This window comes from Salvelinus fontinalis, chromosome 19 (genome assembly GCF_029448725.1).
Source record: "Salvelinus fontinalis isolate EN_2023a chromosome 19, ASM2944872v1, whole genome shotgun sequence".
Lineage (NCBI taxonomy): Eukaryota > Metazoa > Chordata > Actinopteri > Salmoniformes > Salmonidae > Salvelinus > Salvelinus fontinalis.
In genome coordinates this window covers 18855973-18883783 of record NC_074683.1, presented here as the reverse complement: position 1 = coordinate 18883783, position 27811 = coordinate 18855973, and the positions used below count along the sequence as shown (strand labels likewise).

At 42.9% G+C, this 27811-nt stretch overlaps 1 protein-coding gene across 4 annotated transcripts in view; it reads right to left on the bottom strand.

Annotated features, from left to right (window-relative positions):
• ppp2r3b (protein phosphatase 2, regulatory subunit B'', beta) overlaps nucleotides 1-27811 on the bottom strand; it is a 55421-nt gene that overhangs the window by 3933 nt on the left and 23677 nt on the right. For 3 of the 4 annotated variants that reach the window (XM_055870970.1, XM_055870973.1, XM_055870974.1), the window contains 11 exons: nucleotides 15470-15655; nucleotides 14701-14804; nucleotides 9114-9216; nucleotides 4690-4764; nucleotides 4359-4445; nucleotides 3981-4137; nucleotides 3277-3325; nucleotides 2987-3076; nucleotides 2692-2867; nucleotides 439-557; nucleotides 231-337 (listed from right to left, as the gene is read on the bottom strand). In XM_055870970.1, coding sequence (XP_055726945.1) covers nucleotides 231-337; nucleotides 439-557; nucleotides 2692-2867; nucleotides 2987-3076; nucleotides 3277-3325; nucleotides 3981-4137; nucleotides 4359-4445; nucleotides 4690-4764; nucleotides 9114-9216; nucleotides 14701-14804; nucleotides 15470-15655 — 1253 coding nt within the window. The remainder of the gene's footprint in view (nucleotides 1-230; nucleotides 338-438; nucleotides 558-2691; nucleotides 2868-2986; nucleotides 3077-3276; nucleotides 3326-3980; nucleotides 4138-4358; nucleotides 4446-4689; nucleotides 4765-9113; nucleotides 9217-14700; nucleotides 14805-15469; nucleotides 15656-27811) is intronic. The other variant, XM_055870972.1, reaches the window with a different exon arrangement.

Genomic DNA, 27811 nt, shown 5'->3' with positions numbered 1-27811 from the left:
GCAGTGATAATCTAACCCTGGCATTCCTACTGCAGAATAGGTCAAAGCACAAATTATCCTTCAGGACAGCAGTCAGTCCCCTAACCAACTGTGAACTCAACTATCGACTTTCTCCTCTACAGAAACAGATACCGATGAGAGATTTGTCATTAAATCAACAAGAGGCTCCTGCGATTCTGTCCAGTAAATTATAGAACACTGGTTGAGTGTAGTCAGTCTGTCCGTCTTACCCGTCGTTGTACTGATCTGTAGTAGTCTCCTCGGCAACCAGGATATCGTACTCCTCCGCTGCATATTTTTCCCAGTCCGAGATCTCTTGGCCCTCTGTCTCAGCCTCCTTACAAAAGACAACCAACAAAACGCCATTATCCACCGTCCCTCAGGAGGTCATATGTCATCCCTGCGTAATAATAACATCCTGTCGTTGTCAATAGTTACCCTTACAACAGAGAAGGGGTCTTTCTGCTCGTGGTCCAGGTATTTCTCGATGTTGAAGAAGGTGTCATAGAAGATGTGAGACAACTTACACTGCTTCAGGTCCCGTAGGGTGATCTTTCCTGGGGAGAATATAAATCTCATTTTTTATGCCCAATTCAGCTGCATTTCAAGATTTAGTGGTGCTCCCAAACTAGGTCAAATAAATGTCATATACCTGAGGTGCGCTTTATTTCGTCTACCTGGTACATTGGAACCAAATCTGTAGTCATTTGTGTCTCAAACTAAATCAAACACACCTCAAACATGTTCAGTTGTGGCATACAGTATGTGTTCTTCACCCAGATCAGGGAAGGTGGGAAGGTGTTAGCAAATGACCATAGCTTCGGTCTAAAAATGCTACACGCTGGAACTAACAGCTACTTGTGGCATCAAACTAGGCTAGCATTCATAGGCGTGTGCTGGAGTACCAACTCCGGACAACACACAGTGCATTCGGAAAGTATTCAGACCCCTTCCCTTTTCCCACATTGTTACATTACAGCCGTATTGTAAAATGGATAAAAAAAATCCTCAGTCTACACACAATATCCCATTATGACGAAGCGAAAATAGGCTTAGACACTTTTGCCAATTTATTACAAGTAAAAAACAGATACCTTATTTACTTAAATATTCAGACCCTTTGTTATGAGACTCAAAATTGAGCTCCGGTGCATCCTGTTTCCATTGATCATCCATGAGATTTTTCTACAACTTGGAGTCCACCTGTGGTAAATTCAATTGATTGGACACGATTTGGAAAGGCACACACCTGTCTATATAAAGGTCCCAGTTGAACGTGCATGTCAGAGCAAAAACCAAGCTATGGAGGTCGAAGGAATTGTCCTAAGAGCTCCGTGACAGATCTGGGGAAGGTAACCAAAAAAAGTCAAAAAAGTCCTTCATAATTCTTAAATGGAAGACGTTTGGAAACACCAAGACTCTTCCTAGAGCTGGCCGCCCGGCCAAACCGAGCAATTGGGGGAGAAGGGCCTTGGTCAGGGAGATGACCAAGAACCAGATGGTCTTTCTGACAGAGCTCTAAAGTTCCTCTGTGGAGATGGGAGAAACGTGCAGAAGGACAACCATCTCTGCAGCACTCCAACAATAACTTTATGGTAGTTTGGCCAGACGGAAGCCACTCCTCAGTAAAAAGGCACATGGCAGCCCAGCACCTAAATACTCTAAGACCATGAGAAACAAGATTGAACTCTTTGGCCTGAATGCCAAGTGTCGCATCTGGAAGAAACCTGGCACCATGCCTATGGTGAAGCATGGTGGTGGCAGCATCATGCTGCGGGGATGTTTTTCAGCGGTAGGGACTGGGAGACTAGTGAGGATCGAGGGAAAGATTAACGGAGCAAAGTACAGAGAGATCCTTGATGAAAACCTGCTACAGAGCGCTTAGGACCTCAGACAGGGGTGAAGGTTCACCTTCCAACAGGACAACCACCCTAAGCACACAGCCAAGACAACACAAGAGTGGCTTCGGGACAAGTCTCTGAAAGTCCTTGAGTGAACCAGCCAGAGCGCGGACTTGAACCCGATCTCTGGAGAGACCTGAAAATAGCTGTGCAGCAACTCTCCCCATCCAACCTGACCGAGCTTGAGAGGATCTGCAGAGAAGAATGGGAGAAACTCCCCAAATACAGGTGTGCCAAGCTCATAGCATCACACTTGAGGCTATAATCGCTGCCTAAGGTGATTCAGCAAAGTACTGAGTAAAGGATCTGAATACTTATGTAAATGTGATATTTAATTTAACTTTTTTTATTTTCTAACATTTGTAAAAACCTGTTATTCTTTCGTCATTATGGGGTATTGTGTGTAGATTGAGGGAGGGGGGGGGGGAAACAATTCAATACATTTTAGAATGAGGCTGTAATGTTACAAAACGTGGAAAAAGTCAAGTTGTCTGAATACTTTCTTAATGCACTGTATACCCCTGGCAACGTGGCTGTGAATCCGGTCTCAGCCCATTTCATCTGTCTGTCCCTCTGCATGCATCTCTTTCTATAATTTTTGACTGTGCATGTCAAATAAATTGTAAATACGTAAAGAGGTTGGAACTCTTTGATTAGTCAGTCTTTCATTCCGCGCAGGAATGTATTACTGGTGTGTGTGCATGCTGGCTCTTTACTTCATTGCTAACACGTATCTATTGTCTGCGTGTCACTATGAAACAATTTTAGAATTTGCGTTTAGGTGTCTGACCCTCGACCTCCGGCTTGACCAGGTCGAGCATCTGACAGAGACAGTCCTCGAAGGGCAGGGGCTCGATTGCCATGGTCTCCAACTTCACACACTGCTCCTCATAGAAATACTCCAGCTCGTACATAGACAACACACCGTCCCCATCCAGGTCCATACACCGGAACCAGTACTCTATACTGTGGAGGGAGAAAGAGACAGGCTAGATACACAGGATAGAGTGGTATCACTCCATATGGAGGGGAGGTGGGGGACTATTTTGTTTCCAATGTGAGACTGGTGTTACTGTATGTAGCACCTGGTGTCAGTCTTCTTGTCTTCTTCGGAGATGAGGAACCAGACAAAGTCAGCGTAGCTCAGCCTGACGTCTTTACGCAGACGTCTATCCCTGGGAGGAGAGAGATGGGTAGGGCAACACTCAAACACACCACTCCAACTTCACCTTCAATTCAATGGTAGATTAAATGTTGCGTTTATCTAAGGAAAAACACACAGGGGACCCAAGCCAACCTCAACTCGGTGAAAGGAGTCGATACAGAACACAGTGTGGAACGTCATAACAGCCATTAATTAGTTCATGTCTCTTACCTGGTAACTGTCCCAGAAAATATTCTTTCAATCATCTTGTGGGAGATAGCTGGAAAACACAGGAGAAAAAAAAAACTTTACAAACTAAGCAAGATAACAGCGTGAAGCGAGTTACTGTGTATACGAGGTCTTTCATTATAGATGTGATCCAGTCACAGATCATAAATACAGCTCATTGGGAAGTAAAGTGAATGATGTAACTGTTAACCTCTCCTTTCTCTTTCCCGTACAATAAATAGAGCGATGTCTGCTTGTAGGGGAGATCTATAGGACTAATAAATGGAGCCAGACATGGCGTCATCCAATTCAACCAAGACATTCATTTTGGGGGGGTGGGGGGGGGGACGAGTTAGGCCTATTGCCCCATTGATCTTCTTTCCCGTTTCCTTCATGACCAGGAACATATGGAGTGGTGTGTGGGAGCAAAAGCACTCGGACTCCACTTGAACATTAAGGTTGCCTTGGTAATCCTCTCTGTGTGTGTGTGTGTGTGTGTGTGTGTGTGTGTGTGTGTGTGTGTGTGCACACACACCTTGGTCGTTGTGTCGGATCAGAGGGGTATGTCACAAAGCTAGTGATTTTCCAACTCAACGGTTATCCTTATGTCAGAATTGAGTTTGTGAACTCTCTATATCCCGCTACGTGACATACCCCTTAGCTCTCTTTTGTCTATGTAGAGGTCTTGTGTGTGTGTTTCTGTGTACCTTGGTCGTTGTGTCGGGCCAGGTCTCTCTGGTCTATGTATAGGTCATGGTCTGTGTCCAGCTCCCAGAACTTGCAGTAGATGACGTAGAAATGTTCGTAGGAGAAGAACTCTGTCAGCTGGTTCACGTCCTCCTCCTGCTCTAGCAGGGCCACGTTCTGTTGGACCAATCAATTCATCAACCAACCAGCCAAATCAAATCACGGATGACTTAACACTTTTAACAGATATAGTGATGATGAAAAAAGCTCCCTTGATGGGGAAAAAAAACATTGGAGGAACTAGACTCGACAAGAGGGTGGGCCCCATCTTCATCCGACTCACAGCATTACTGTAGATGTGACAAATGATCAGTTCCACCTCAAAGCTCCCTTCCTACCTGGAGAAAGCTGCTTTTCCTGAGCTCAGAGCAGCTGATCCTGCCTGACCATGACCTGTTCACATTGTAGAATATCCTCTGGGCAACCTGCAGATAACACACAGCTTTAATAGCCTCCAGAACACTCAAAACGATCACTTCAACCTCATCCACATACAGATTTTTTTCTGTGTATGACAAAAAAAGCTTCAGAGTCAGTCACGATAGGACACATTTGACATTACATTTGACATTACATTCAACATCACGCGATAACCTCTGTAGACATACCAAGTGGTATGATTTGAAAAATGCCAAAATGTATTTTGGTGTGGTATGTATAATGACTTACTGTGGTGATGTAGCGTGAGTGGAAGTCGGACGCCTCCTTCAGGAAGGCCAGGCCTGTGTGAGAGTTCACCACATCCTGAACAACACAGACAGGAGGTTTTAATAACATTACAACAAGGCTGGGGACAGGTCAGACGACTAACTGGGCCTCGCCACAAGACAAGCACCAGAGAGACAATCAAACATACAACAGTATGTCAAATCACTCTCTGGGGACTCTGGGGAGTTAGTAGCAGAAAGACAGACCCCATTTTCTGCTCTGCCTGTTGGAGAGATGTTGAAAGGGCTTGACTAGCTCAAAACACCATATTCAAGATGTATTGGAACTTCAAAAAGGTGGCCTAATGTCAAGCGGCGTCCATCCATATAGCCACTCCATCTGTTGTGTAGATCCAGCTATGCATTAGGAGAAATCCGCAGACCGCAATGGCAGATGAATGGGAAGAATCTAAAATTGGGAGGACAATTGAATTGCACTTTTGAAGTATGAAAGCATCTAACAGACTCTTATCCCTTTAAATGGCCCGGCGTGAGTAGGGGACATCGTGGAGACATTGAGACCATGGGAGAGGAGGCCTGCTCTGTTATATAGCTGGTCATATTCTCCATGCTGGACCACCACACACAGATCCTTTCATGTGGTGACTGGTGAGCTGAATCTCTAAATGAACTGTACTTTTATCCAAGCCATGAAAATCACTCATGCCCCCCCCTGTCGTTTTTTTAACCCCTCTCTGTCAGATGGGTGAAAGGAACTAAACGTTGATGTAAATGCGAAGGCGGCAGTGAAATGAAAATGGCTTTATTTTGGAGGCGGACTGCGGTGCGCCCACTCCTCCCCCCTTAACCCTTCCTGTGAGAAATTAAATAATAGAAAAACCCATAAATCACCGGGGTGAGGAAACTGCCGGGGACGGTCACATCTACTCGGCGCCAATCCTTCCTTCATTCATCACAACAGTCAGAGCCCATTCACCCCGGAGTCGCAATACAAATTAAACAGTGAGTGCCAGAAGGCATCTCCTCCAGGTATGCTAACGGGTGTTTTGTCACAGCCCAGACGGTTCTGCCAGCATGAATATGAATCAGCCCAATTTGGGGCAGATACGGTACACCACCAGGTAGGTAGGCAGGCAGCAGGGTTTACGTTAGCCGGTAATTGACGACTTTTGGCCGATCCTGTCATACACTCCGATTTTGCACTTTTGCACCATTCTCTCACTCTTTGCGTGCATGCATCTGCTGCTGAGGAGAGAGCGAGAGAGGAGGCTATTGTTGATTGCTACGATGGAGGACTTTTTCATTGAATTAAAACAAAAGTTTGAGAGTATGCTTATAGTGTAAAGTTTACAAGGGGAATGTCCTCTGCATGGACACGTTTTAATATTGTAGTGGACAAAGATGAGAAGAACGTTGGCGAGAACAAATGCAGGCTACTGCACAACTCGCTAATCAGGTAGATGCTTTTGGAACTTTACATGTTTTGTTATATTGTTATTATTGTATATCATTGTTATTACTTTTGTAAAGTTTTAAACCAGTTCGCAAATGTTTTGTTTCATTCTGTTGAGCCATTTTCATTTTCTGTTGAGCCACATGCCGCCGGCAAATCGCTCTCTCTCTCTCTCTGGGGCTAGGCCTAAGGTTCTCTTACTTTTTGTGTGTGTGTGTGTATGTATGTATGTATGTATGTATGTATGTATGTATGTATGTATGTATGTATGTATGTATGTATGTATGTATGTATGTATGTATGTATGTTTGTATGTATGTATATATATATATATATATATATATATATATATATACATACACACACACACATACACACATACATACATATACACACACACCCAGTCAAAAGTTGACCAACTCATTTGAGGGTTTTTCTTTATCTTTACCATATTCTACATTGTAGAATAATAATGAAGACATCAAAACTATGAGATAACACATATGGAATCATGTAGTAACCAAAAAAAGTGTTTTAAAATCAAAATATATTTGAGATTCTTCAAAGTAGCCACTCTTTGCCTTGCTGACAACTTTGCACCCTCTTGGCATTCTCTCAACCAGCTTCATGAGCTGGTCACCTGGATTGCATTTCAATTAACAGGTGTTCCTTGTTAAAAGTAAAAAGTTGAGAAATGTCTTACCTTCCTTATGCGTTTGAGACAATAAGCTGTGTTGTGACAAGATAGGGTTGGTATACAGAAAATATCCCTATTTGGTAAAAGACCAAGTCCATATTATGGCAAGAACAGCTCAAATGAGCAAAGAGAAACGACAGCTCATCATTGCGTGAATCAGGCCTTCATGGCCGATTTGTTGCAAAGAAACCACAACTAAAGGACACCAATAAGAAGAAGAGACTTGCTTGGGACAAGAAAAACGAGCATTTGACATTAGACCCCTAGAAATCTGTCCTTTGTTCTGATGAGCTCAAATTTGAGATTTTTGGTTTTTGGTCACTTGTCAGGTGCCAGAAAACCATTGCAGACAGGCTACACAAATGGCCAGCACAGCAATGCTCAACTCAGGGATATGATTGCCACAATTTGTTTGTTATAAAGGGGATAAAATAAATACAAGGTACAGTTACTTCTCTGATAAATCTACACTGAACAAACATAAAATGCAACAATTTAAAAGATTTTACTAAGTTACAGTTCATATAAGGAAATCGGTCAATTAAAAATAAATTCATTAGGCCCTAATCTATGGATTTCACATGACTGGGAATACAGATATGCATCTTTTGGTCATAGATAGTTAAAAAAAGTAGGGGCATGGATCAGAAAACCAGAAAGTATCTAGTGTGAACACCATTTGCCTCATGCAGCGTGACATCTCCTTTGAATAGAATTGATCAAGCTGTTGATTGTGGCCTGTGTAATATTGTCCCACTCCTCTTCAATGGCTGTCCGAAGTTAATACACGTCAATCCAGTGCATCCCAAACATGCTCAATGGGTGATTATGTCTGAGTATGCAGGCTATGGAAGAACTGGGACATTTTCATCTTCCAGGAATTGTGTACAGATTCTTGCAACATCGGGCTGTGCATTATCATGCTGAAACATGAGGTGATGGCGGTGGATGAATGGCACGGCAATGGGCCTCAGGATCTCGTCAAGGTATTTCTGTGCATTCAAATTGCCATCAATAAAATGCAATTGTGTTGGTTGTCCGTAGCTTATGCCTGCCCATACCCCCACCGCCACCATGGGGCACTCTGTTCACAACATTCACACCAGCATACCGTTCGCCCACACACTGCCATCTGCCCGGTACAGTTGAAACTGGGATTCATCCGTGAATAGCACACTTCTCCAGTGTGCCAGTGGCCATCGAAGGTGAGCATTTGGCCACTGAAGTCGGTTACGACACGGAACTGCAGTCAGGTCAAGACAACGATGAAGACGACGAGCACGAAGATTAGTTTCCCTGCAGCAGTTTGACAGTTTGTGCAGAAATTCTTTAGTTGTGCAAACCCACAGTTTCATTAGCTGCCCGGGTGGCTGGTCTCAGACAATCCTGCAGGTGAAGAAGCTGGATGTGGAGGTCCTGGACTGGCCTGGTTATATATATCATCTGTGGTGTTCAGGCCGGTTGGACGTACTACCAAATTCTCTAAAACGATATTGAAGTCAGCTTATGGTAGAGAAATTAACATTCAATTCTCTAGCAACAGCTGTGGTGGACATTTCTGCAGTCAGTATGCCAATTGCGGCATGTAACCTAGCGGTTAGAGCGTTGGGCCAGTAACTGAAAGGTTGCTAGATCGAATCCCCGAGCTGACAAGGTAAAAATCTGTCGTTCTGCCCCTGAACAAGGCAGTTTGTTCTGAACAAGAATTTGTTCTTAACTGACTTGCCTAGTTAAATAAAGGTAAAAAAAAAAATGTGCATGCTTCCTCAAAACTTGAGACATCTTAGGCATTGTGTTGTGCAACAAAACGGCACATTTTAGAGTGGCCTTTTATTGACCCCAACACAAGGTACACCTGTGTAATGACCATGCCATTTAATCAGCTTCTTAATATGCCACACATGCCATGCGGATGGATTATCTTGGTAAAAGAGAAATGCTCACTAACTGGGATGTAAACACATTTGTGCACACAATGTGAGCGAATTATGCTTTTTGTGTGTAGGGAACATTTCTGGGATCTCTTATTTCAGCTCATGGGACGTACACCTTACATGTTGGTTTATATTTTTGTTCAGTATAAAACACCACTGAATGGAATGAAGTCCTCATGTTAACTCTACCACTGGCCCAAAATACCCCTCTCCCCCTGCCCTGCCCCAAAGAACCCCCTCCTTGCTTCTCTTCCTGGTAATACGCCGCTGCCCAGCACGTCTCCCCAAACTAGAATCGCACTCTCTCTCCCCGGGTGGCTGTGTGTGTGGTGTTCCTGTACCTGAAGGAATGGAATAAAGTCCTCTTGTTCCAGGTAATTACAGCCAGGTTTGGCCAAGAGGTGTACAAACTTAGACACGTCGTCATGACAGGTCTGCAGCATTCTGGGAAGGAAAGAGGCAACATATGGTTTCAGGGTTTTTCAGGGTCTCGCTCTCTCCCTATTTTCTCTCTCCATCAGAGAACACTTCAGAGCGAGTCTGAAATCATTCACCTCTGAAGTGGCAGTGCAGGTTAATACATTCTGAAATTAGGATTCTGAATTGACGCTGGGTCATGCTCAGAGTGTTACAGCAGTGATGATGACATAATGGAACATTCTTTTTTGAACCCCCTCAGAGCCATGAGGTAATGTCAGAGGCCATTCCACTCCAATTCTCTAGAGACTCACACATTATTAAAACAGTACGCTTACAACACACAACCAAGAGAACAGTCCAGTAGAGTACAGTACATCTTACTTTATCCAAGAGAAACAGTGCCTTCGGAAAGTATTCAGACCCATTTACTTTTTGCACATTTGTGACACCACCTGGATTCGGTCTTATGCAGCAACATTTGAAATTCTTTTTTTATTTTTTACATTGGATAAAAGTAGAGACTCAGAGCTACAAAAGGGTATATCATACACTCCATTTGAGGAGAAAATTAGAAAGTAATTCTGCTTTGAAAGTTGGCCGACTTGTAAACTCACTTTGGAGAAAACCGTCTTTCAATGTTTTGGTACTACTATTGGAGAACCCTTCTTTGTCTACACCCATTCAGCATTGTTCACAACCTCTTAAGCCATAGCTCCAGCCATCTCTTTAAGGGTTGAGCCGAGCGTTCTGTACTAACTTGCCAGCTACATCCAGACATCTGAGAGAGAAAGAACAGTACACTGAACATTACTTGCCCTAGCAGAGCTGCTTAGGCTGTTATGGTATCCAGAGCATTGGTGACTGCAACTGTGCTATCAGATTGTCCATTCGTAAATACAGAGCGCACACACTGGACGCTCTGGCCAATAAGTAGGGTTGATCCGAAAGCTGTGACCTCACAACGACAGTCAAGCACTCAAGCTAACTGGCTAACATTGGCTAGCTACTTCCATACACAATGACAACACCCCACTCTGACCATTTTACTCACCCTACTAGAGCTGGTTAGGCTGTGTTCATGTTATCCAGAGCATTGGTGACTAACTGTGCTGATGGCAACAATTGAATTATGCTTTGTTGATGTTTACTGACACCACACATATGCAACGGGTGGTGAGCGTTCAACAATTCATCAGTTATTCTGCACTCTAAGACGAGAGTATTTTGTTAAGAAATGTAGCTAGATAGCTAGGTAAACAATGAATCCCAACGCATGACGTAACGTTAGTTAGCGAGCCAGCCAACAGTACACTAACTTGAAATGAAAATACTTTGTCAAAATTAGAAATGCGTAATATCTGAAAATGTAGCTAGCTGGACTATCTTACCCTTGGTCTAAAATCGGAGTAGATAGACGTACTAGCTGGTAAATTTGCTCTGGCTATCTACAGTTGCAGTGACATTCTATTGAAATTGATACGCGCATGGGGTCTTTATGTATCTAGCTAGCTAGCTAAACAATTGACCATCAAATCAAATTTTATTGGTCACATACAAATGGTTAGTAGATGTTAATGCGAGTGTAGTGAAATGCGTGTGACCGGGCAGTAATATCTAACAAGTAATCTAACAATTTCACAACTACCTTATACACACACACAAGTGTAAAGGATGAATACGAATATGACCATATAAATATATGGATGAGCGATGGCCGTGCGGCATAGGCAAGATGCAGTAGATGACATAGAGTACAGAATATACATATGAGATGAGTAATGTAGGGTATGTAAACATTATATAAAGTGGCATTGTTTAAAGTGATTAGTGATACATTTATTACATCCAATTATTAATTATTAAAGTGGCTAGAGAATTGAGTAGGCATTGTTGGCAGCAGCCACTCAATGTTAGTGATGGCTGTTTAACAGTCCGATGGCCTTGAGATAGAAGCTGTTTTTCAGTCTCTCGGTCCCAGCTTTGATGCATCTGTACTGACCTCGCCTTCTGGATGATAGCGGGGTGAACAGGCAGTGGCTCGGGTGGTTGTTGTTCTTGATGATTCTTTTGGCCTTCCTGTGACATCGGGAGACGTCGGTGTCCTGGAGGGCAGGTAGTTTGCCCCCGGTGATGGGTTGTGCAGACCTCACTACCCTCTAGAGAACCTTACGGTTGGGGGCGGAGCAGATGCCATACCAGGCAATGATACAGCCCAACATGATGCTCTCGATTGTGCATCTGTAAAAGTTTGAGTGTTTTCGGTGACAAGCCAAATTTCTTCAGCCTCCTGAGGTTGAAGAGGTGCTGTTGCGCTCTTGTCTATGTGGGTGGACCGTTTCAGTTTGTCCATGATGTGTACGCCGAGTAACTTAAAACGTTCCACAGAGGGGGTGCTCCCTCTGCTGTTTCCTGAAGTTCACAATTCTCCTTTGTTTTGTTTACGTTGAGTGTGAGGTTATTTTCCTGACACCACACTCCGAGGGCCCTCACCTCTTCCCTGTAGGCCGTCTCGTCGTTGTTGGTAATCAAGCCTACCACTGTAGCGTCGTCTGCAAACTTGATGGTTGAGTTGGAGGGCGTGCATGGCCACACAGTGATGGGTGAACAGGGAGTACAGGAGCGGGCTGAGAACGCACCCTTGTGGAGATGTTGGGGTGGAGATGTTTCCTACCCTCACCACCTGTGGCCAGCCTGTCAGAAAGTCCAGGGCCCAGTTGCACAGGGCAGGGTCAAGACCCAGGGATTCAAGCTTAATGACAAGTTTGGAGGGTACTATGATGTTAAATGCTGAACTGTAATCGATGAACAACATTCTTACATTGGTATTCCTCTTGTCCAGATGGGTTAGGGCAGTGTGCAGTGTGATTGCGTTGTCTGTGGACCTATTGGGGCAGTAAGCAAATTGAAGTGGGTCTAGGTTGTCAGGTGATATGATCCTTGACTAGCCTCTCAAAGCACTTCATGATGACGGAAGTGAGTGCTACGGGGCGATAGACGTTTAGCTCAGTTACCTTAGCTTTCTTGGGAACAGGAACAATGGTGGCCCTCTTGAAGCATGTGGGAACAGCAGATTCGGATAGGGATTAATTGAATATGTCCGTAAACACACATGTGTTTGAATATGTCCGTAAACACACACACACACACACACACAATATGTCCGTAACACATGATGTTACTACCCTGCATGAATCTGCAGGTAGCTAACCAACCAGTTCTATGGCTATAACTAGTCAAGCAAAGGTGTCTGATATACAAATAATAAGATCATACACAAAGTTAGCTAGCGACCCAGACAGCTAACGTTAGCTAACAGCACACCTGAAATAAAACATTTGTCAAAATTAGAAACGTGTAATATCTGAAAATGTAACTAGCTAGACTATCTTGCCCGTATACATCATGGTTGGATGCGAATCCTGTCTGATGCAATGTATGGTTGCCCTTAGTTTGAAGATGTAATCCAGACTGGTGTTTTCTCCATCTCCTTAGCTATCATACTTGAATTCCACTGATTTCAAAACTCGGTCCCCCAGAAAGTGGAGAGCATACACAATGTTAGCTAGTGAGACAGCCAGCTAACGTAAGCTAGTTAACAGTACACTTTAACGTGACAGATTTATGCAGTTTTACTACTCGATATATAAAAAATAAAAGCGCCGTTCAACACAATTACCTAGACATACTGACCAGCTCCAATAGACAGACGAGTGCTATATGGCAGACCAATCCAAACTCATCTCTTGGCATGTCCAGCTTACTCCTTATCTCAGCCAATCATGGCTAGCGGGAAGGTTGCTCACTTTTTCTGTGACTAAACCAACTAGGCTCGTAATTTAACAATTTTATTCGTATTTAGATGGCATACAAGTTTGATATTAAGGCACATGAAAGTTCACGTTTGAGAAGGCAATTCTGCCAAAAAATGCATTTTGATAAATTTTACTACGTTCAAACGATTCACTTGCGACATAAGCCAAGTTTCCTGAATCGGTTCACATTTTGTTACGTTACAGCCTTATTCCAAAATGGAAAATAAATAAAAATCCTCAGCAATCTACACACGATACCCAATAATGACAAGGCGAAAATAGTTTTACAACATGGAGTCTACCTGTGGTAAATTCAATTGATGGACATGATTTGGAAAGGCAAACACCTGTCTATATAAAGGTCCCACAGTTGACAGTGCATGTCAGAGCAAAAACCAAGCCATGAGGTCGAAGGAATTGTCCATAGGCACAGATCTAGGGAAGGGTACCAAAACACTTCTGCAGCATTGAAGGCCCCAAAGAACACAGTGGTCTCCATTATTCTTAAATCGGGGGGAAAGGGCTTTGGTCAGGGAGGTGTCCAAGAACCTGATGGGCACTATGACAGAACTCTAGAATTCCTCTGTGGAGATGGAAGGATAACCATCTATGCAGCACTCAACTAATCAGGCCTTTACAGTAGAGTTGCCAGACGGAAGCCACTCCACAGTAAAAGGCACATGACAATCCGCTTGGAGTTTGCCAAAAGGCACTTAAATACTATCCGACCTGGAGAAACAAGATTCTCTGGTCTGAATAAAGCAAGATTGAACTCTTTGGCCTGAAAGCCAAGCGCTACGTCTGGAGGGATCCTGGCACCATCTCTACGGTGAAGCATGGGTGGCAGCATCATGCTGTGGGGATGTTTTTCAGCGGCAGGGACTGGGAGACTAGTCAGGACAAAGGCGAAGATAAATGGAGCAAAGTACAGAGAGATCCTTGATAAAATCCTGCTCCAGAGTGCTTAGGACCTCAGACTGGGGCGAAGGTTCACCTTCCAACAGGATAACGACCCTAAGCACACAGCCAAGCCAACGCAGGAGTGGCTTCAGACAAGTCTCTGAATGTCCTTGAGTGGCCCAGCCAGAGCCCATACTTGAACCCGATAGAACATCTCTGGAGAGAACTGAAAATACCTGTGCAGCGACGCTCCCCATCCAACCCGACAGAGCTTGAGAGGATCTGCAGAGAAGAACGGGAGAAACTCCCCAAATACAGGTGTGCGAAGCTTGTAACGTCATATCCAGGAAGACTTCAGGCTGTAATCGCTGCCAAAGGTGCTTCAACAAAGTACTGAGTAAAAAGGTTTGAATACTTATGTAAATGTGATATCATTTTTTATTCTTTTGATAAATTAAACATTTCTAAAACCATTTTTTCTTTGTCATTATGGGGTAGTGAATACATTTTAGAATAAGGCTGTAACCTAACAAAATGTAGAAAAAGTCAAGGGGTCTGAATACTTTCCGAATGCACTGTACATGTAAACATTTCAAGGGTTTGTTTTTCTACCATTTTAATTGCTATGAAAAAAATAGTACAAAACATTATTGGAAGACCAGTTACTGTGTACTCTTTGCTGAAGCTTTGGCCAACACATGTGGCTACTGGTAGTTGTTTACGAGAGACTATCGGACTATGGGTTGTGAGAGTAGCTGTGGGGTTGGCTGGCTGGGTACAAGAGCCATTGTCTTACTTTCTCCACATGGCCACAAACTTGTGAACGGACACGAAGCCCGTCCTATCGCCTCCAGCCGAATTGAACAATGGAGCTTTCCAGTAGAGCGGACACTCGCATGCCTGGAGAGGGATAAGGGGGAGGGAGGGAGAAATAAGTGATTTAGACAAGTGTCCTCTTCTGTGCAGTCGAATGTCAGTTCACTTAACTATCCGTGACAGCTCACACGTAATAGAACTGTGTCAAACAAAATATTGTCCAGCTACACGCTTAAGTGTTCAACATTATCCTCCATCAGGGTGAACTAAATGTTATTTTGTTTTACAGTGCTTTTTTGATTTTCTCTCTCCACCTTACAGCTGTCAGTCACTCTGCTCTAATTCCAACTAAAAACGTTTAATCCAGCCGTCAAAATGTGACACAGCGATTTCCTGGGCTGCCTGGGATGACTGGCTTTGACCTGAAGAGGATTCGATTTGGAATGAAAATGTCAATAAAGTGCCCATCTCCCACAGATAACAGTGGCGTTTCCCCTCAAAGACCTCCCTGAGGTAACCTGGCTGATGTTTCTTTCTCAACTCAGGTTCCTCCACAGGTCAGCGGTCACATACCTGGGGTGGGGGGGGGGGGGGGGGTGCTCAGAAATAATATTTTCATGGGTTAAGAGAGAGAGAGAAAAACCACGTCTGAGCTGCAAACCTTCACTAAAGCCAGGGGCTAATTGCACTAATGAAAACAAATTTGCTGGGTGGCTATGGAGCCTCGGCACTACAAATCACCTTCTCACCTTGGCAACCTTCCCCATGTCCTCAATGGTGGCCCTTTCATTGGGGAATTGGGAAAATATTTTCTCGATCTTAGCAATGAGGCCGTCGATGTTGAGGTTGGCTTTGGGCCGCCCCCGCGGAAAGTAGAACTTTGGAATGCTTTCACTCAGCGCCGTGGGAACAGGCGCCTCGCTCTTCACCTGGGCCTGAGGAGAAACAGACAGGACAGAAATAGCCTGTGTTAGCATCAGCGGCAAACAGTATCTAACATTTAGGACCCAACGACACTAGCGCTGGCTAAAGTAAGCAAAGGCTACCTAGTCCCAATAAAGTTATCCACCACCGGCCCCGCCTCCTTCTGCCCCATTAGGGAAACGACTCCCCCCTGCCTTCCACCAATTAACTAATGGCTTTCAATAAAGATGTGTCAAGTGATGTTGGAATGTTCAAAACACACCATTTACACTAAAGAGACATTCTGGCAGGCGCCAACCACCAGGATAGACTTCTGCACACAAGTCTACATCGAAAATAAGCAACAGATGAATGGAATTATGTATCAAATTATCCGAATGAAAGCAGTGAATAATGTATGCTACGATCCAAGAATAATTGACAGCAGTGATCCATGTTTGTTTCAAATGCAAAGCTGTAAAATACAGCCTAGTGCATGACCTGAGATCAACATACAGAATGGTAAGTGAAAATGCTCTAGAGATGGTTGGTCCAATGAATTATCTCCTAACAAGAGAGGCACAGTGCCCTCAAAGTATTCACACCCATTGACTTTCTCCAAACGTTGTGTTACAGCCTGAATTTAGAATTTGTGTCACACAACACCCCATAACGTCAAAAAGGAATTATGTTTGAATTAATGAATTAAAAATGAAAAGCTGAAATGTCTTGAGTAAATAAGTATTGAACTCCTTTCTTATGGCAAGCCTAAATAAGTTCAGGAGTAAAAATGTGCTTAACAAGTCACATAATAAGTTGCATGGACTCACTGTGTGTTTAACATGATTAGTGTTTAAACACGATTTTTTAAATGACTACCCCTATCTCTGTAACCCCACACATACAATTATCTCCAAGGTCCCGCAGTCAAGCAGTGAATTTCAAACACAGATTCAACCAAAGACCAGAGAGGTTTTCTAGTGCCTCGCAAAGAAGGGCACCTATTTGTAGAAAGAAAATAAACATGCAAATATTGAATATCCCTTTAACCATGGTGAAGATATTAATTACACTTTGGATGAGAGATAGATCTATCTATCTATCACACACACAATACAAAGATACAGGCGTCCTTCCTAACCCAGCTGCCAGGGAGAAGGATACCGCTCACGGGATTGATGCCAATGGTGACATTAAAACAGAGTTGAATGGCTGTGATAGGAGAAAACTGAGGATGGCTCAACATTGTAGTTACTCCACAATACTAACCTAAATAACAGAGTGAAAAGAAGGAAGCCTGTACAGAAAAAAATAAATGACATATATACATGTATATATAAATACACACACACTCTCTATAGATAGATAGATCTACACACATACGTGTGTATATACGCGTGTGTGTGTATATATATATATATATGTGTGTGTGTGTGTGTGTGTGTGTGTGTGTGTGTGTGTGTGTGTGTGTGTGTGTGTGTGTGTGTGTGTGTGTGTGTGTGTGTGTGTGTGTGTGTGTGTGTGTGTGTGTGTGTGTGTGTGTGTGTGTGTGTGTGTGTGTGTGTGTGTGTGTGTGTGTGTGTGTGTGTGTGTGTGTGTGTATATATATATATTCCAAAACATGCATCCTGTTTGCAATAGGGCACTAAAGTAAAACTGCAAAAAATGTGACAAATTAACGTTATGACCTGAACACATCACTGAGTACCACCCTTCATATTTTCAAGCATGGTGATGGCAGCATCTGTCCAGTGATCCTGCCGACCAAGGCCGGGTCTGAGGAGCTATTTGGCGTAGCAATTAGCATAGACGACCTGACTACAGAACCTCTGACAGTTTGCAGTTCTCCCAAGGTCAGCTCGATGAGGTGATACAAGAGAACGGCAAGATGACAGCAATCTGGAAGTCTTTTGAGAAAGAGCATCAGTTCTGTGTGTGAATCCATGATAACAATGACGGATAAATCTGAATATCGAGGGACAATCGAGGCGAAACATGGTCATGGGCAGAATTGCAGAATCCCCACGAGACCTGGACGGAGTGAGGGAAATTATCTAAACTCAGCAACAAAAAAAAAAAAAAAAACTTTTAACTGCGTTTATTTTCAGCAAACTTAACATGTGTAAATATTTGTATGAACATAACAAGACTCAACAACTGAGAAACAAACTGAACAAGTTCCACAGACCTGTGACTAACAGAAATGGAAAAATGTGTCCCTGAACAACGGGGGGTCAAAATGAAAGTAACAGTCAGTATCTGGTATGGCCACCAGCTGCATCAAATACTGCAGTGCATCTGCTCCTCATGGACTGCACCATATTTGCCAGTTCTTGCTGTGAGATGTTACCCCATTCTTCAACCAAGGCACCTGCAAGTTCCCGGACATTTCTGTGTGTGTGTGTGTGTGTGTGTGTGTGTGTGTGTGTGTGTGGGGGGGGGGGGGACGTGATTCGGGCCCCAGACGTGATTCGGGCTCTTTGCTGGCCATGACAGAACATTGACATTCCTGTCTTGCAGGAAATCACGCACAGAACGAGCAGTATGGCTGGTGACATTGTCATGCTGGAGGGTCATGTCAGGATGAGCCTGCAGGAAGGGTACCACATGAGGAAGGAGGTCTTCCCTGTAACACACAGCGTCGAAATTGCCTGCAATGAAAGACTCAGTCCGATGATGCTGTGACACACCGCCCCAGACCATGACGGACCCTCCGCCTCCAAATCGATCCCGCTCCAGAGTACAGGCCTTGGCGTAACGCTCATTACTTTGACGATAAACGCGAATCCAACCATCACCCCTGGTGAGACAAGACCGCGACTCGTCAGAGAAGAGCTAGCCTCTCTCAGCCTATTGCGGACAGTCTGAGCACTGATGGAGGGATTGTGCGTTCCTGGTGTAACTCGGGCAGTTGTTGTTGCCATCCTGTACCTGTCCAGCAGGTGTGATGTTCAGATGTAACGATCCTGTGCAGGTGTTACGTGGTCTGCCACTGCGAGGACGATCTGCTGTCCGTCCTGTCTCCCTGTAGCGCTGTCTTAGGCGTCTCACAGTATGGACATTGCAATTTATTGCCCTGGCCACATCTGCAGTCCTCATGCCTCCTTGCAGCATGCCCAAGGCACATTCACGCAGATGAGCAGGGACCCTGGGCATCTTTCTTTAGGTGTTTTTCAGAGTCAGTAGAAAGGCCTCATAGGTGTCCTAAGTTTTCATAACTTGGACCTTAATTGCCTCCCGTCTGTAAGCGTCTTAACGACCGTTCCACAGGTGCATGTTCATTAATTGTTTATGGTTCATTGAACAAGCATAGGAAACAGTGTTTAAACCCTTTACAATGAAGATCTGTGAAGTTACTTGGACTTTTACAAATTATCTTTGAAAGACAGGGTCCTGAAAAAGGGCTGTTTCTTTTTTTGCTGAGTTTATGAGAAATTGAAGATGGACCACAGGAAGATTGAGGTGGAGCGCGCCCACAGGACTGGAAAACCTACCACCGGCCCAGGTGACAGGCCCAGGGCCATAGTGGTCAAGTTCCTGAGGTTCAAGGACAAGGTAGCTGTTCTCGAAAGTGCCAAGAACTTGAGAGGAATGTATATTTTCCTCAATGAGGACACCCTGAAGCTGTGCGCCAGAAGAGGAAAGAACTTATCCCAGCGATGAAAGCTGACAGAGCACGTGGGGACATTGCTTACCTCCGCTATGACAGGCTCATTGTCCACCCTTCCCGCCTGGAAGGGATGAGAGAGCCAAGCATATGGGTTCGTAGCACACACACCAATTGATTAATGGAATGCTGAATGTACATTTTTTTTCTCGCGCTTTGTTTGCTCTTTTCCATCTCTGATACGCTACCCAGGAAAGGGATGAAAATAGCCCATTTTAATACATGTAGCCGTAGAAATAAGGTTAACGAAATCAATAACATGTTAACATCAGACAACATTCATATATTAGCCATTTCTGAGACTCACTTAGATAATTATTTTGATGATACATCAGTAGCAATACAAGGATATAACATCTATAGAAGAGGCAAACAATTATGGTTGGAGGTGTGGCCGTATTATTTCAGAGCCATATCCCTGAAATGCTTAGAGAAGATCTTATGTCAAGCATCATTGAAGTGTTGTGGTTGCCCGGTTCACTTGGCATATCTGAAGCCTTTTCCTTTGGGGTGTTGCTATAGGCCACCAAGTGATAACAGTCAGTATACAAATAATGTGTGTGAAATGCTTGATAGTATAAGTGACGTAAAAATAGAGGTCTACTTTCTTGGGGACCTGAATATTGCCTGGTTTTTCATCAAGCTGTCCGCTCGAGGAAGCTTCTCACCGTAACCAGTGCCTGTAATCTGGTTCAGGTTATTAAATCAACCTACCAAGGTGTTTACAAGCACTATAGGAACAAGATCATCCACATGTATTGATCACATTTTTACTAATACTGTAGAACAGTATAAAGCTGTATCCGTACCCATTGGCTGTATCCGTACCCATTGGATGCAGTGATCACAATATAGTGGCTATAGCCAGGAAAGCCAAAGTTCCAAAAGCTGGGCCTAAAATACTGTATAAGAGGTCATACAAAAGATTTTGCTGTGACTTATGTGGATGATGAAATATTTGTTGGTCTGATGTGATTAATAAGGCGCATCCAGACGCTGCACTCGATGAATTTATGAAATTGCTTCTTCCAATTATTGATGCACCTGTTAAGAAACTGACTGACTGAAACTGACTGAACTTAAGGCTCCATAGATTGATGAGAAATGTTAAAACTGTATGGTTGAAAGGGGTAAAAGGAGTGGCTATTAAGTCTGGCTGCACATCTGACTGGCTGACTTACTGTAAATTACTGACTTACTGTAAATTGAGAAATTATGTGACTAAACTCAAAAAAAAGAGGAAACTATATTTTGAAGCCAATATCAATTATATAAAGAATGACGCGAAAAAACTTTGGAGTAATTTAAATGAAATTATGGACAGAAAGACAAATTCAACTCCATCTTTTATCGAATCAGATGGCTTATTCATCACAAAACCATTTGATGTTGTCAATTATTTTTATGATTACTTAATTGGCAAAGTGCGCAAACGTCGGCAGGAAATGCCAGCAATGAACAGTGAGCCATCGTATCCATGCAGAAAAAAAAGAAATAATGAAAGAAAAGCATTGCAAGTTTGATTTTTTTTTAAAGTTAGTGTGGGGGAAGCCGGAAAATGTTTGGTTATCGATCAATATTGACAAACCTCCTGACATTGACAACTTAGGATGGTAGCCGACTATTGCCACTCCTGTCATATCTTTAATCTGAGCTTGGAGGGACGCCAAAGTAATTCCACTACCCAAGAGTAAAGTGGCCTTCACTGGTTCTAAAAGCAGACCTATAAGCCTGCTGCCAGCTCTTGGCAAACTTTTTGAAAATAATTGTGTTTGACCAAATACAAAGCAATTTCTCTGTAAACAAATGAACAGACTTTCAGCATGCTTATAGAGCAGGGCACACAATATGTACTGCACTGACACAAATGACTGATGATTGGTTGAAAGAAATCGATAATAAGATTGTGGGAGCAGTACTGTTAGATTTCAGTGCAACCTTTGATATTATTGACCATAACCGGTTGTTGTGTTATGGCTTTTCAACCTCTTCCATATTGTGGATTCAGAGATATCTAATAGAACTCAACGTTTTTTTTTTAATGGTAGCTTCTCTAGACCCTCTACTCTTTTCTAGTTTTACCAATGACCTGCCACTGGCATTAAACAAATAAAATTAAATGTTATTTGTCACATGCCCCGAATACAACAGGTGTAGAACGTTTAACCAACAATGCATTTAAGAAAAAAATACCTAAAAAAAAAGAAATAAAAGTAAGAAATAATTAAAGAGCAGCAGTAAAATAACAATAGTGAGGCTATATACAGGGGGTACCGGTACAGAGTCAATGTGCGGGGGCACTGTCAACTGTGGGACCTTATATAGACGTGTGTGCCTTTCCAAATCATGTCCAATCAATTGAATTTACCACAGGTGGACTCCAATCAAGTTGTAGAAGAATTTCAAGGATGATGAATGGAAACAGGATGCACCTGAGCTCAATTTTGAGTCTCATAGCAAATGGTCTGTTTAAGGTATCTGTTTTTTTTATGTTTAATACATTTGCTAAACTTTCTAAAAACGTGTGTTCGCTTTGTCATTATGGGGTACTGTCAAGGGGTCCAAATACTTTCCAAATGCACTGTATACTTAGTTTTACCTGCGTTCAATACTAATTTCAGGTCAATAAAGATGTTCTCCAATACAATAAAGGCAGACTGTAGTTCAGATAGAGTCTGGACAACCGTGGGGGCAATAGCACACACACAACAGTATCACTGGCATGCAAGTGCATGTTACATTTTGTTTTTACAGACACGTCGATATTGCTAATAAACAGTCAAAAGTACAGGACCCAGAATCGACCCCTGTGGGACACCTTTCCAGGAAACCTGATTTAACACCATCAGTAGATATACATTGAGTTCTATCTGTCAAGTCATTTTTTTAACCAGTTACATGCAGCCTAGACCAATTGAGGAAAGCCTCTGAATTAACAGTGAGTGAGTGAGTGAGCAACAGTATCGAACAAGCCTTTGACAGGTCAATGGAGAGGGCAGCACCAAGTTGCCTTTATCCATACAGTTAACCACATAATGTATAACTAGGGATGCAGCAGTGAGCGCTATGACCTGGTCTAAAACCCAACTGATATACATTTAAAATTAATCAAGGATTATAATATTTTAGCTAGAGAAGAAAGTTTAGAAATAGGCCGATAATGAGTTAGGTCACAAGGGTCACCACCTTTGTGAGGGGGGGGGGGGGGGGGGGGGGTACATGGGCCACCTTCCAAAACTTAGGGATAGTCCCAGATATAATCGGCAGGTTAAAAATATGGGTTAATGATTCGGCAAATCAGGGGGGCAGAGAGCTGCAGCAAAAATGGATCAAGCATATCAGCCCCCCAGCGGATGTTTTTACAACAATATTAAGCAAGGCATCTAGCACATCATAGATAGTAAATTGTTGAAATGAAAACAAAGATTCAAGAAGCTGACGGGTTTAACCGTTGAGTCAGCTAGAGGCTGGCAGACGGAAGAGCAGTCGATTGACTGACCAGGGTCAATTAAACCACCGTTTCGCTCAAATAAAAAGCTTGTCAAGATAAAATTATTAAAAGCATCACTTATCCCATGCTTCTTAGTTATGATGCCAGAGTATGACAGAACTTGCTTAGGCAGGAAAGAAGAGGAATATACACTGGAGTTGCTTACCAAAATGACATTAAATGTTCCTGAGTGGCCTAGTTACAGTTTCAACTTAAATCTGCTTGAAAATCTATGGCAAGACTTGAAAATGGCTGTCTAGCAATGATCAACAACCAACTTGACAGAGGTTTTTTAAAGAATAATGTGCAAATATTGTACAATCCAGGTGTGCAAAGCTCTTAGAGAGACTTACCCAGAAAGACTCACAGCTGTAATCGCTGCCAAAGGTGATTCTAACATGTATTGACTCAGGGGTGTGAATACTTAAGTAATCAACATAGTGTTCTTTAAAAAAAAATCTATTTTATAAAAATGGGGGGGGTCAACAGTTCAATCATCAAAATATTATTTGACGATATCATATCGTAATATTATATTTGCGCTAGTTGGCTGAATCTCCATCTTCTAAAACAGGGAGTCAATTTGTGTTCAACACATTTAATTCTATGACTAATTAAAACTTGCTGTTTTCTCATGGCTCTCTTGTCCCTCTGTAGCAGACATACAGTGAACAATATGTTTGGAACATTGAACCACAAAATCTCAGTATCGAATCGCATATACATATAGAATCACAATACATATAGTTTCGGGCACCTAAGTATCGTGATAATATCGTAACGTGAGGCCCCTGGCAATTCCCTGCCCTACTAGAGAGGTAGATAGGTCATGGTAGACCGGAGTTGATGACCAGACAGGTAAGTAAGTACTGGTAGATATTAGTAGACCTAAGTTTGTAGCCCAACTAAAGCAGTAGGTAGGTATTGCTTGTCTGACATTTATATAGACTAGCCCAATTAATGAACAATACAAGAAGCAAAGCCCAAGACAGAAGTGAAGATGGCAAAATCCATATTAATGGGATTTGTAACATTTCAGTCATTCAAACAGAAAACTATAGATTTTAAAGGTTAAGAAGGTAATCAACAAGGAGAAAGTAGCCTGTTACTTTGGCAAAAATAGAGATGATCTACGTTATCTATTATCTAGCTAAAGGAAAAACGGACAAGACAGACTGGCCTATTCTAAACATCCCTGACATAACAAATTGGCAAACGTTATCAGTTTGTAAACAACAAGTAGTTAACTAGGCCTAATAGCAGAGTAAAACAAGAGATCAGAGAGCTCGAATGTAGGTGTGTGTGTTTGTGTTTTGTTCTGCTCGTGTACGAGTGTAATCTGGCAACCAGAGATAACCAGCATGTCTCGGAAAGCAAAGTCAGGAGACAGCCACCCAGAGAGATAGGACAAGAGCCATCTTTGCTGGGCCTGAATGCCAGACCCCTGATTAGAGAAGAACAGCAGTTCATAGCAGGCATGTGTGTGAGTGTAATGTTTACTGTTGATTTCAAATTGCTTATTTCACATTAGTTTATCTATTTCACTTGCTTTTGAAATGTAAACACATTTCCCCTGCAAAATAAAGCCCTGTGAATTGAGTGAGTGAGAGTGTCATCAGCAAACTTTTAACGTTCAGCATTGTTCAAGGGATTGGTGCTTTGCTTATGTCATAGAGTATAACCTAGACCCACCATTTTTCTACTCTCTGAATCTGTGGAGATCAATCCTCCTAAAACCTGAATGTTATTCCAAAGTGCCTGCTGCAACCCCAGTAACATAAAACCCAAAGTATGTCAGAGCTTGGGCACAGCTGTGCGTGTGTGTGTGTGTGTGTGTTTGTCCCTACAGTGTTTCCACCGAAGACAGAATGACAGAGTTGTCTGCTCCTAGGCTCATAATGGCTGAGCTGTGTGTGTCATTTAAGCAATAATGCACGAGGAGGTGTGGTATATACCACGGCTAAGAACTGTTATTCAGCACGACGCAACGCTGAGTGCCTGGATACATCCTTTAGCCGTGGTATATTGGCCATATACCACAAACCCCCGAGGTGCCTTATTGCTATTATAAACTGGTTACCAACGCAATTAGATAAGTAAAAATACATGTTGTCTCATACCCGTGGTATACGGTCTGATATACCACGGCTGTCGCCAATCAGCATTCAGGGCTCAAACCACACAGTTTATAATAATAACCTTGATGATAACTAGCCTGTATGATATTAACCCTAGTATACCTGTCATGCCCTTTATCGAGTGGCCACTTGCTGTTGTGTTCTGCTGTGTGCATACTCTGATAGGCAGTGAGAAAGTCGTAAAAACAAAACATCTTTACTCCTGCACAAAATATGTGCAACTATATTGGTCCCCAGTGATTCCATCAGCTGATTTAGCTTGTGGTAGCCTGCCTGCTGCTAGCTATCTTCACTGACAAACACTAGGGGTAGAATTCTAGCTAGCTAAGGATGTTGGGCACTGCACTGATAAACACCGTGTAGCTTATTGACGATAGTTTGACAGCTTGCTGATGAAGTTGTAGGCATGTTCCCAGCAGTCAGTCCATACTTCAGCATATTTTCCAACGCACCAATCGTTACTTTGTAAAGTTAGGTCATCTATTAAAAAAAACACAGCGCAGAAGCAGACTCGATGCTGTGCTGACTCGGGGCAGAGCAGGCTATTCGCTGCAGGTTGCTTGCCATTCTCTGCCATTTTTCCAACTTAACGATGGTGTGCGGAGCGCTTTATATCCATGGCAAATAATTAGAAAGACGCATATCTTCTACTAACATTGCAGCATCATTTTTAGATAAGCAATTAGATAAGTAAAAATACATGTTGTCTCACACCCGGCTCATATGCTGTCAACCAATCAGCATTCAGGGCTCGAACCGACCCAGTTTATAAGAAGCTATATAACCTTGATGATAACTAGCCTGTTATGACATTAACCCTAGTATGCCGGTCATGTTCAATTTGATCCCATACACCCCATTACGATTTTCATAGACCCATCATGCATAGCACACATACTAATAGGATATCCTAATCAACAGGTAGAAATCCTCCCTACTTCTACAGTCGATGAGTCAGACAAGGGTCTGATAGATACTTCACAGGTACACTCAATATGGCTAAGATGCTCATTCGTCTTCTATGGGCTGAAGTGAGTCTGAAGGGGAGAACAAAACATGGCATGCTCTTCCCTACACAGTGCACTACTTTTGGTCATAGGGCTCTGGTCAAAAATAGTGCACTTAGTTTGCGAGCTTGTTGATGAAGTTGACTGACAGCTGGCAGTGTGCCTTGCTACCGTGTAACATTTGGCTAACGCAATAAAAGTTGCAGAGAAAAGTCAGCTATAGTGTAAAATCCGGTGCACTATTCACAGCAGAGCAGATACCATGAAAACTAATTTGTGCGTTAGTTAGAACTTCACCACACTGACTAGTTAGCTAGAGGGAGTATTTAGCGTGGAGTGTGTGAACTGGCGCAAGCATCCCTGCCTTTCCTTTGATACGGATTGACTGGAGACTGGTTCAGCCAGCAACGCGTTAGCTCGCAAATTTTCATGCACATTCCGTAAACTTATCCTGCCACCACAAAACACCCTAGCTAGATATAGAATTAGATAGTGAAGACTTGCTCATGAAAAATAAAAAGACAATATTGGCTACAGGTTTACACAGTAGTTTTTGGTAAGATTAACGGACTCTCGAGGGTGAAAATGTGATTCAGTGGACGATGTTACCTTGGTAATATTTTCTAACTTAGGACAGCATATTGTAGCTGGACTTCGTTTTAGCTATCCCGTGAGTGTTATCAGACCGATAAGTGCAGACGGCCATCGCTCTGTCTGCTAAAATGACATGAATGTCAAAATGTACATCATTCCCAGAGACCATTTGCATGACATTTAACCTCTGGATCTGTCTGCTCGTCCTTTAAATTAGCTGTGTCCATGCCTGAACACAAAGTTTGGGGCTCCTAAAACAAAAAGTTGCCTGTTATGTTGTATTCTGTTTTCCCCAATCAGTGGCCTTTAACTCACCCTACACGTGGCTCTGTAACAACATGCCTTATTGTCAAAGTCTCAGTGAGGACTGCTGTTTAACTAAATCTAAACAGCAGTTATCCTAACTAATACAGATGACCAAGAGAGCAGTGATCTAGACGTTTAAATGTCTATCTACACGAGTCCTTGTATGGCGTGTGCAGTGTTGTCTGTTTGGAAATATTCTGTGGTATTCTGCTCAGAGCAGGCATGGATAAATGCTGTTGATCTTCTCTTGCTCCCCTCTGCGCACGGGTGTCAGCTATGGCTATAAAAGGACAGATTACTCCTGCTGCCCCACTCAACTGTCAGACTGCCCCCCCCCCCCCTCACTCACCAACTCCACCTGATCTTACTCCCACTCTCTCTCCACCAGGAGAGCTCCCCTAAGCACAACCGCTAATCCTTGCGATATTCCACACATTCACAAGAACCACATGGGCGGTCAAACTAAACACAGTGCACAAGGGCACCTCAACTTGGGGCTCACCCCTAACCTGAATTTAAGTTTATCGTGTCCTGGGACAACATTTACAACAACAGTATCCTTAAAAACAGCCTAAAACCAAACTGTGGCAAAGCTTTGGATCGGTCTTCTTGGGCCAGGTCTCCCGTAGAAAATATTTTGTTTCTCTGTGTGGGGTTTCTTGGTTTAAATGGATAGTTTGAGAGCGATTGCTAACTAGCGCAATGACGAAGAGATCAGCTCGCGTTAATTGCCAAAATCTCGAACTATCAGTTTAAGCAAGATAACACAGCCTGGCCTAGTTTAGCAAATTATGGCTCACCTGTGCCATAGTATAGACAGGTTGCCTAAGATCTAACTGGAAGCCGTTTACACACAGACCTACTGGAATGAATACAATTAGGGATGTGACAAATTGACAATTTTACTTAACGTTAAAACTGTCATTTATCTTTTTAGTGTGAGAAAAACGTATACAATTCCACAATGCAGAATATGGTCCTATTGC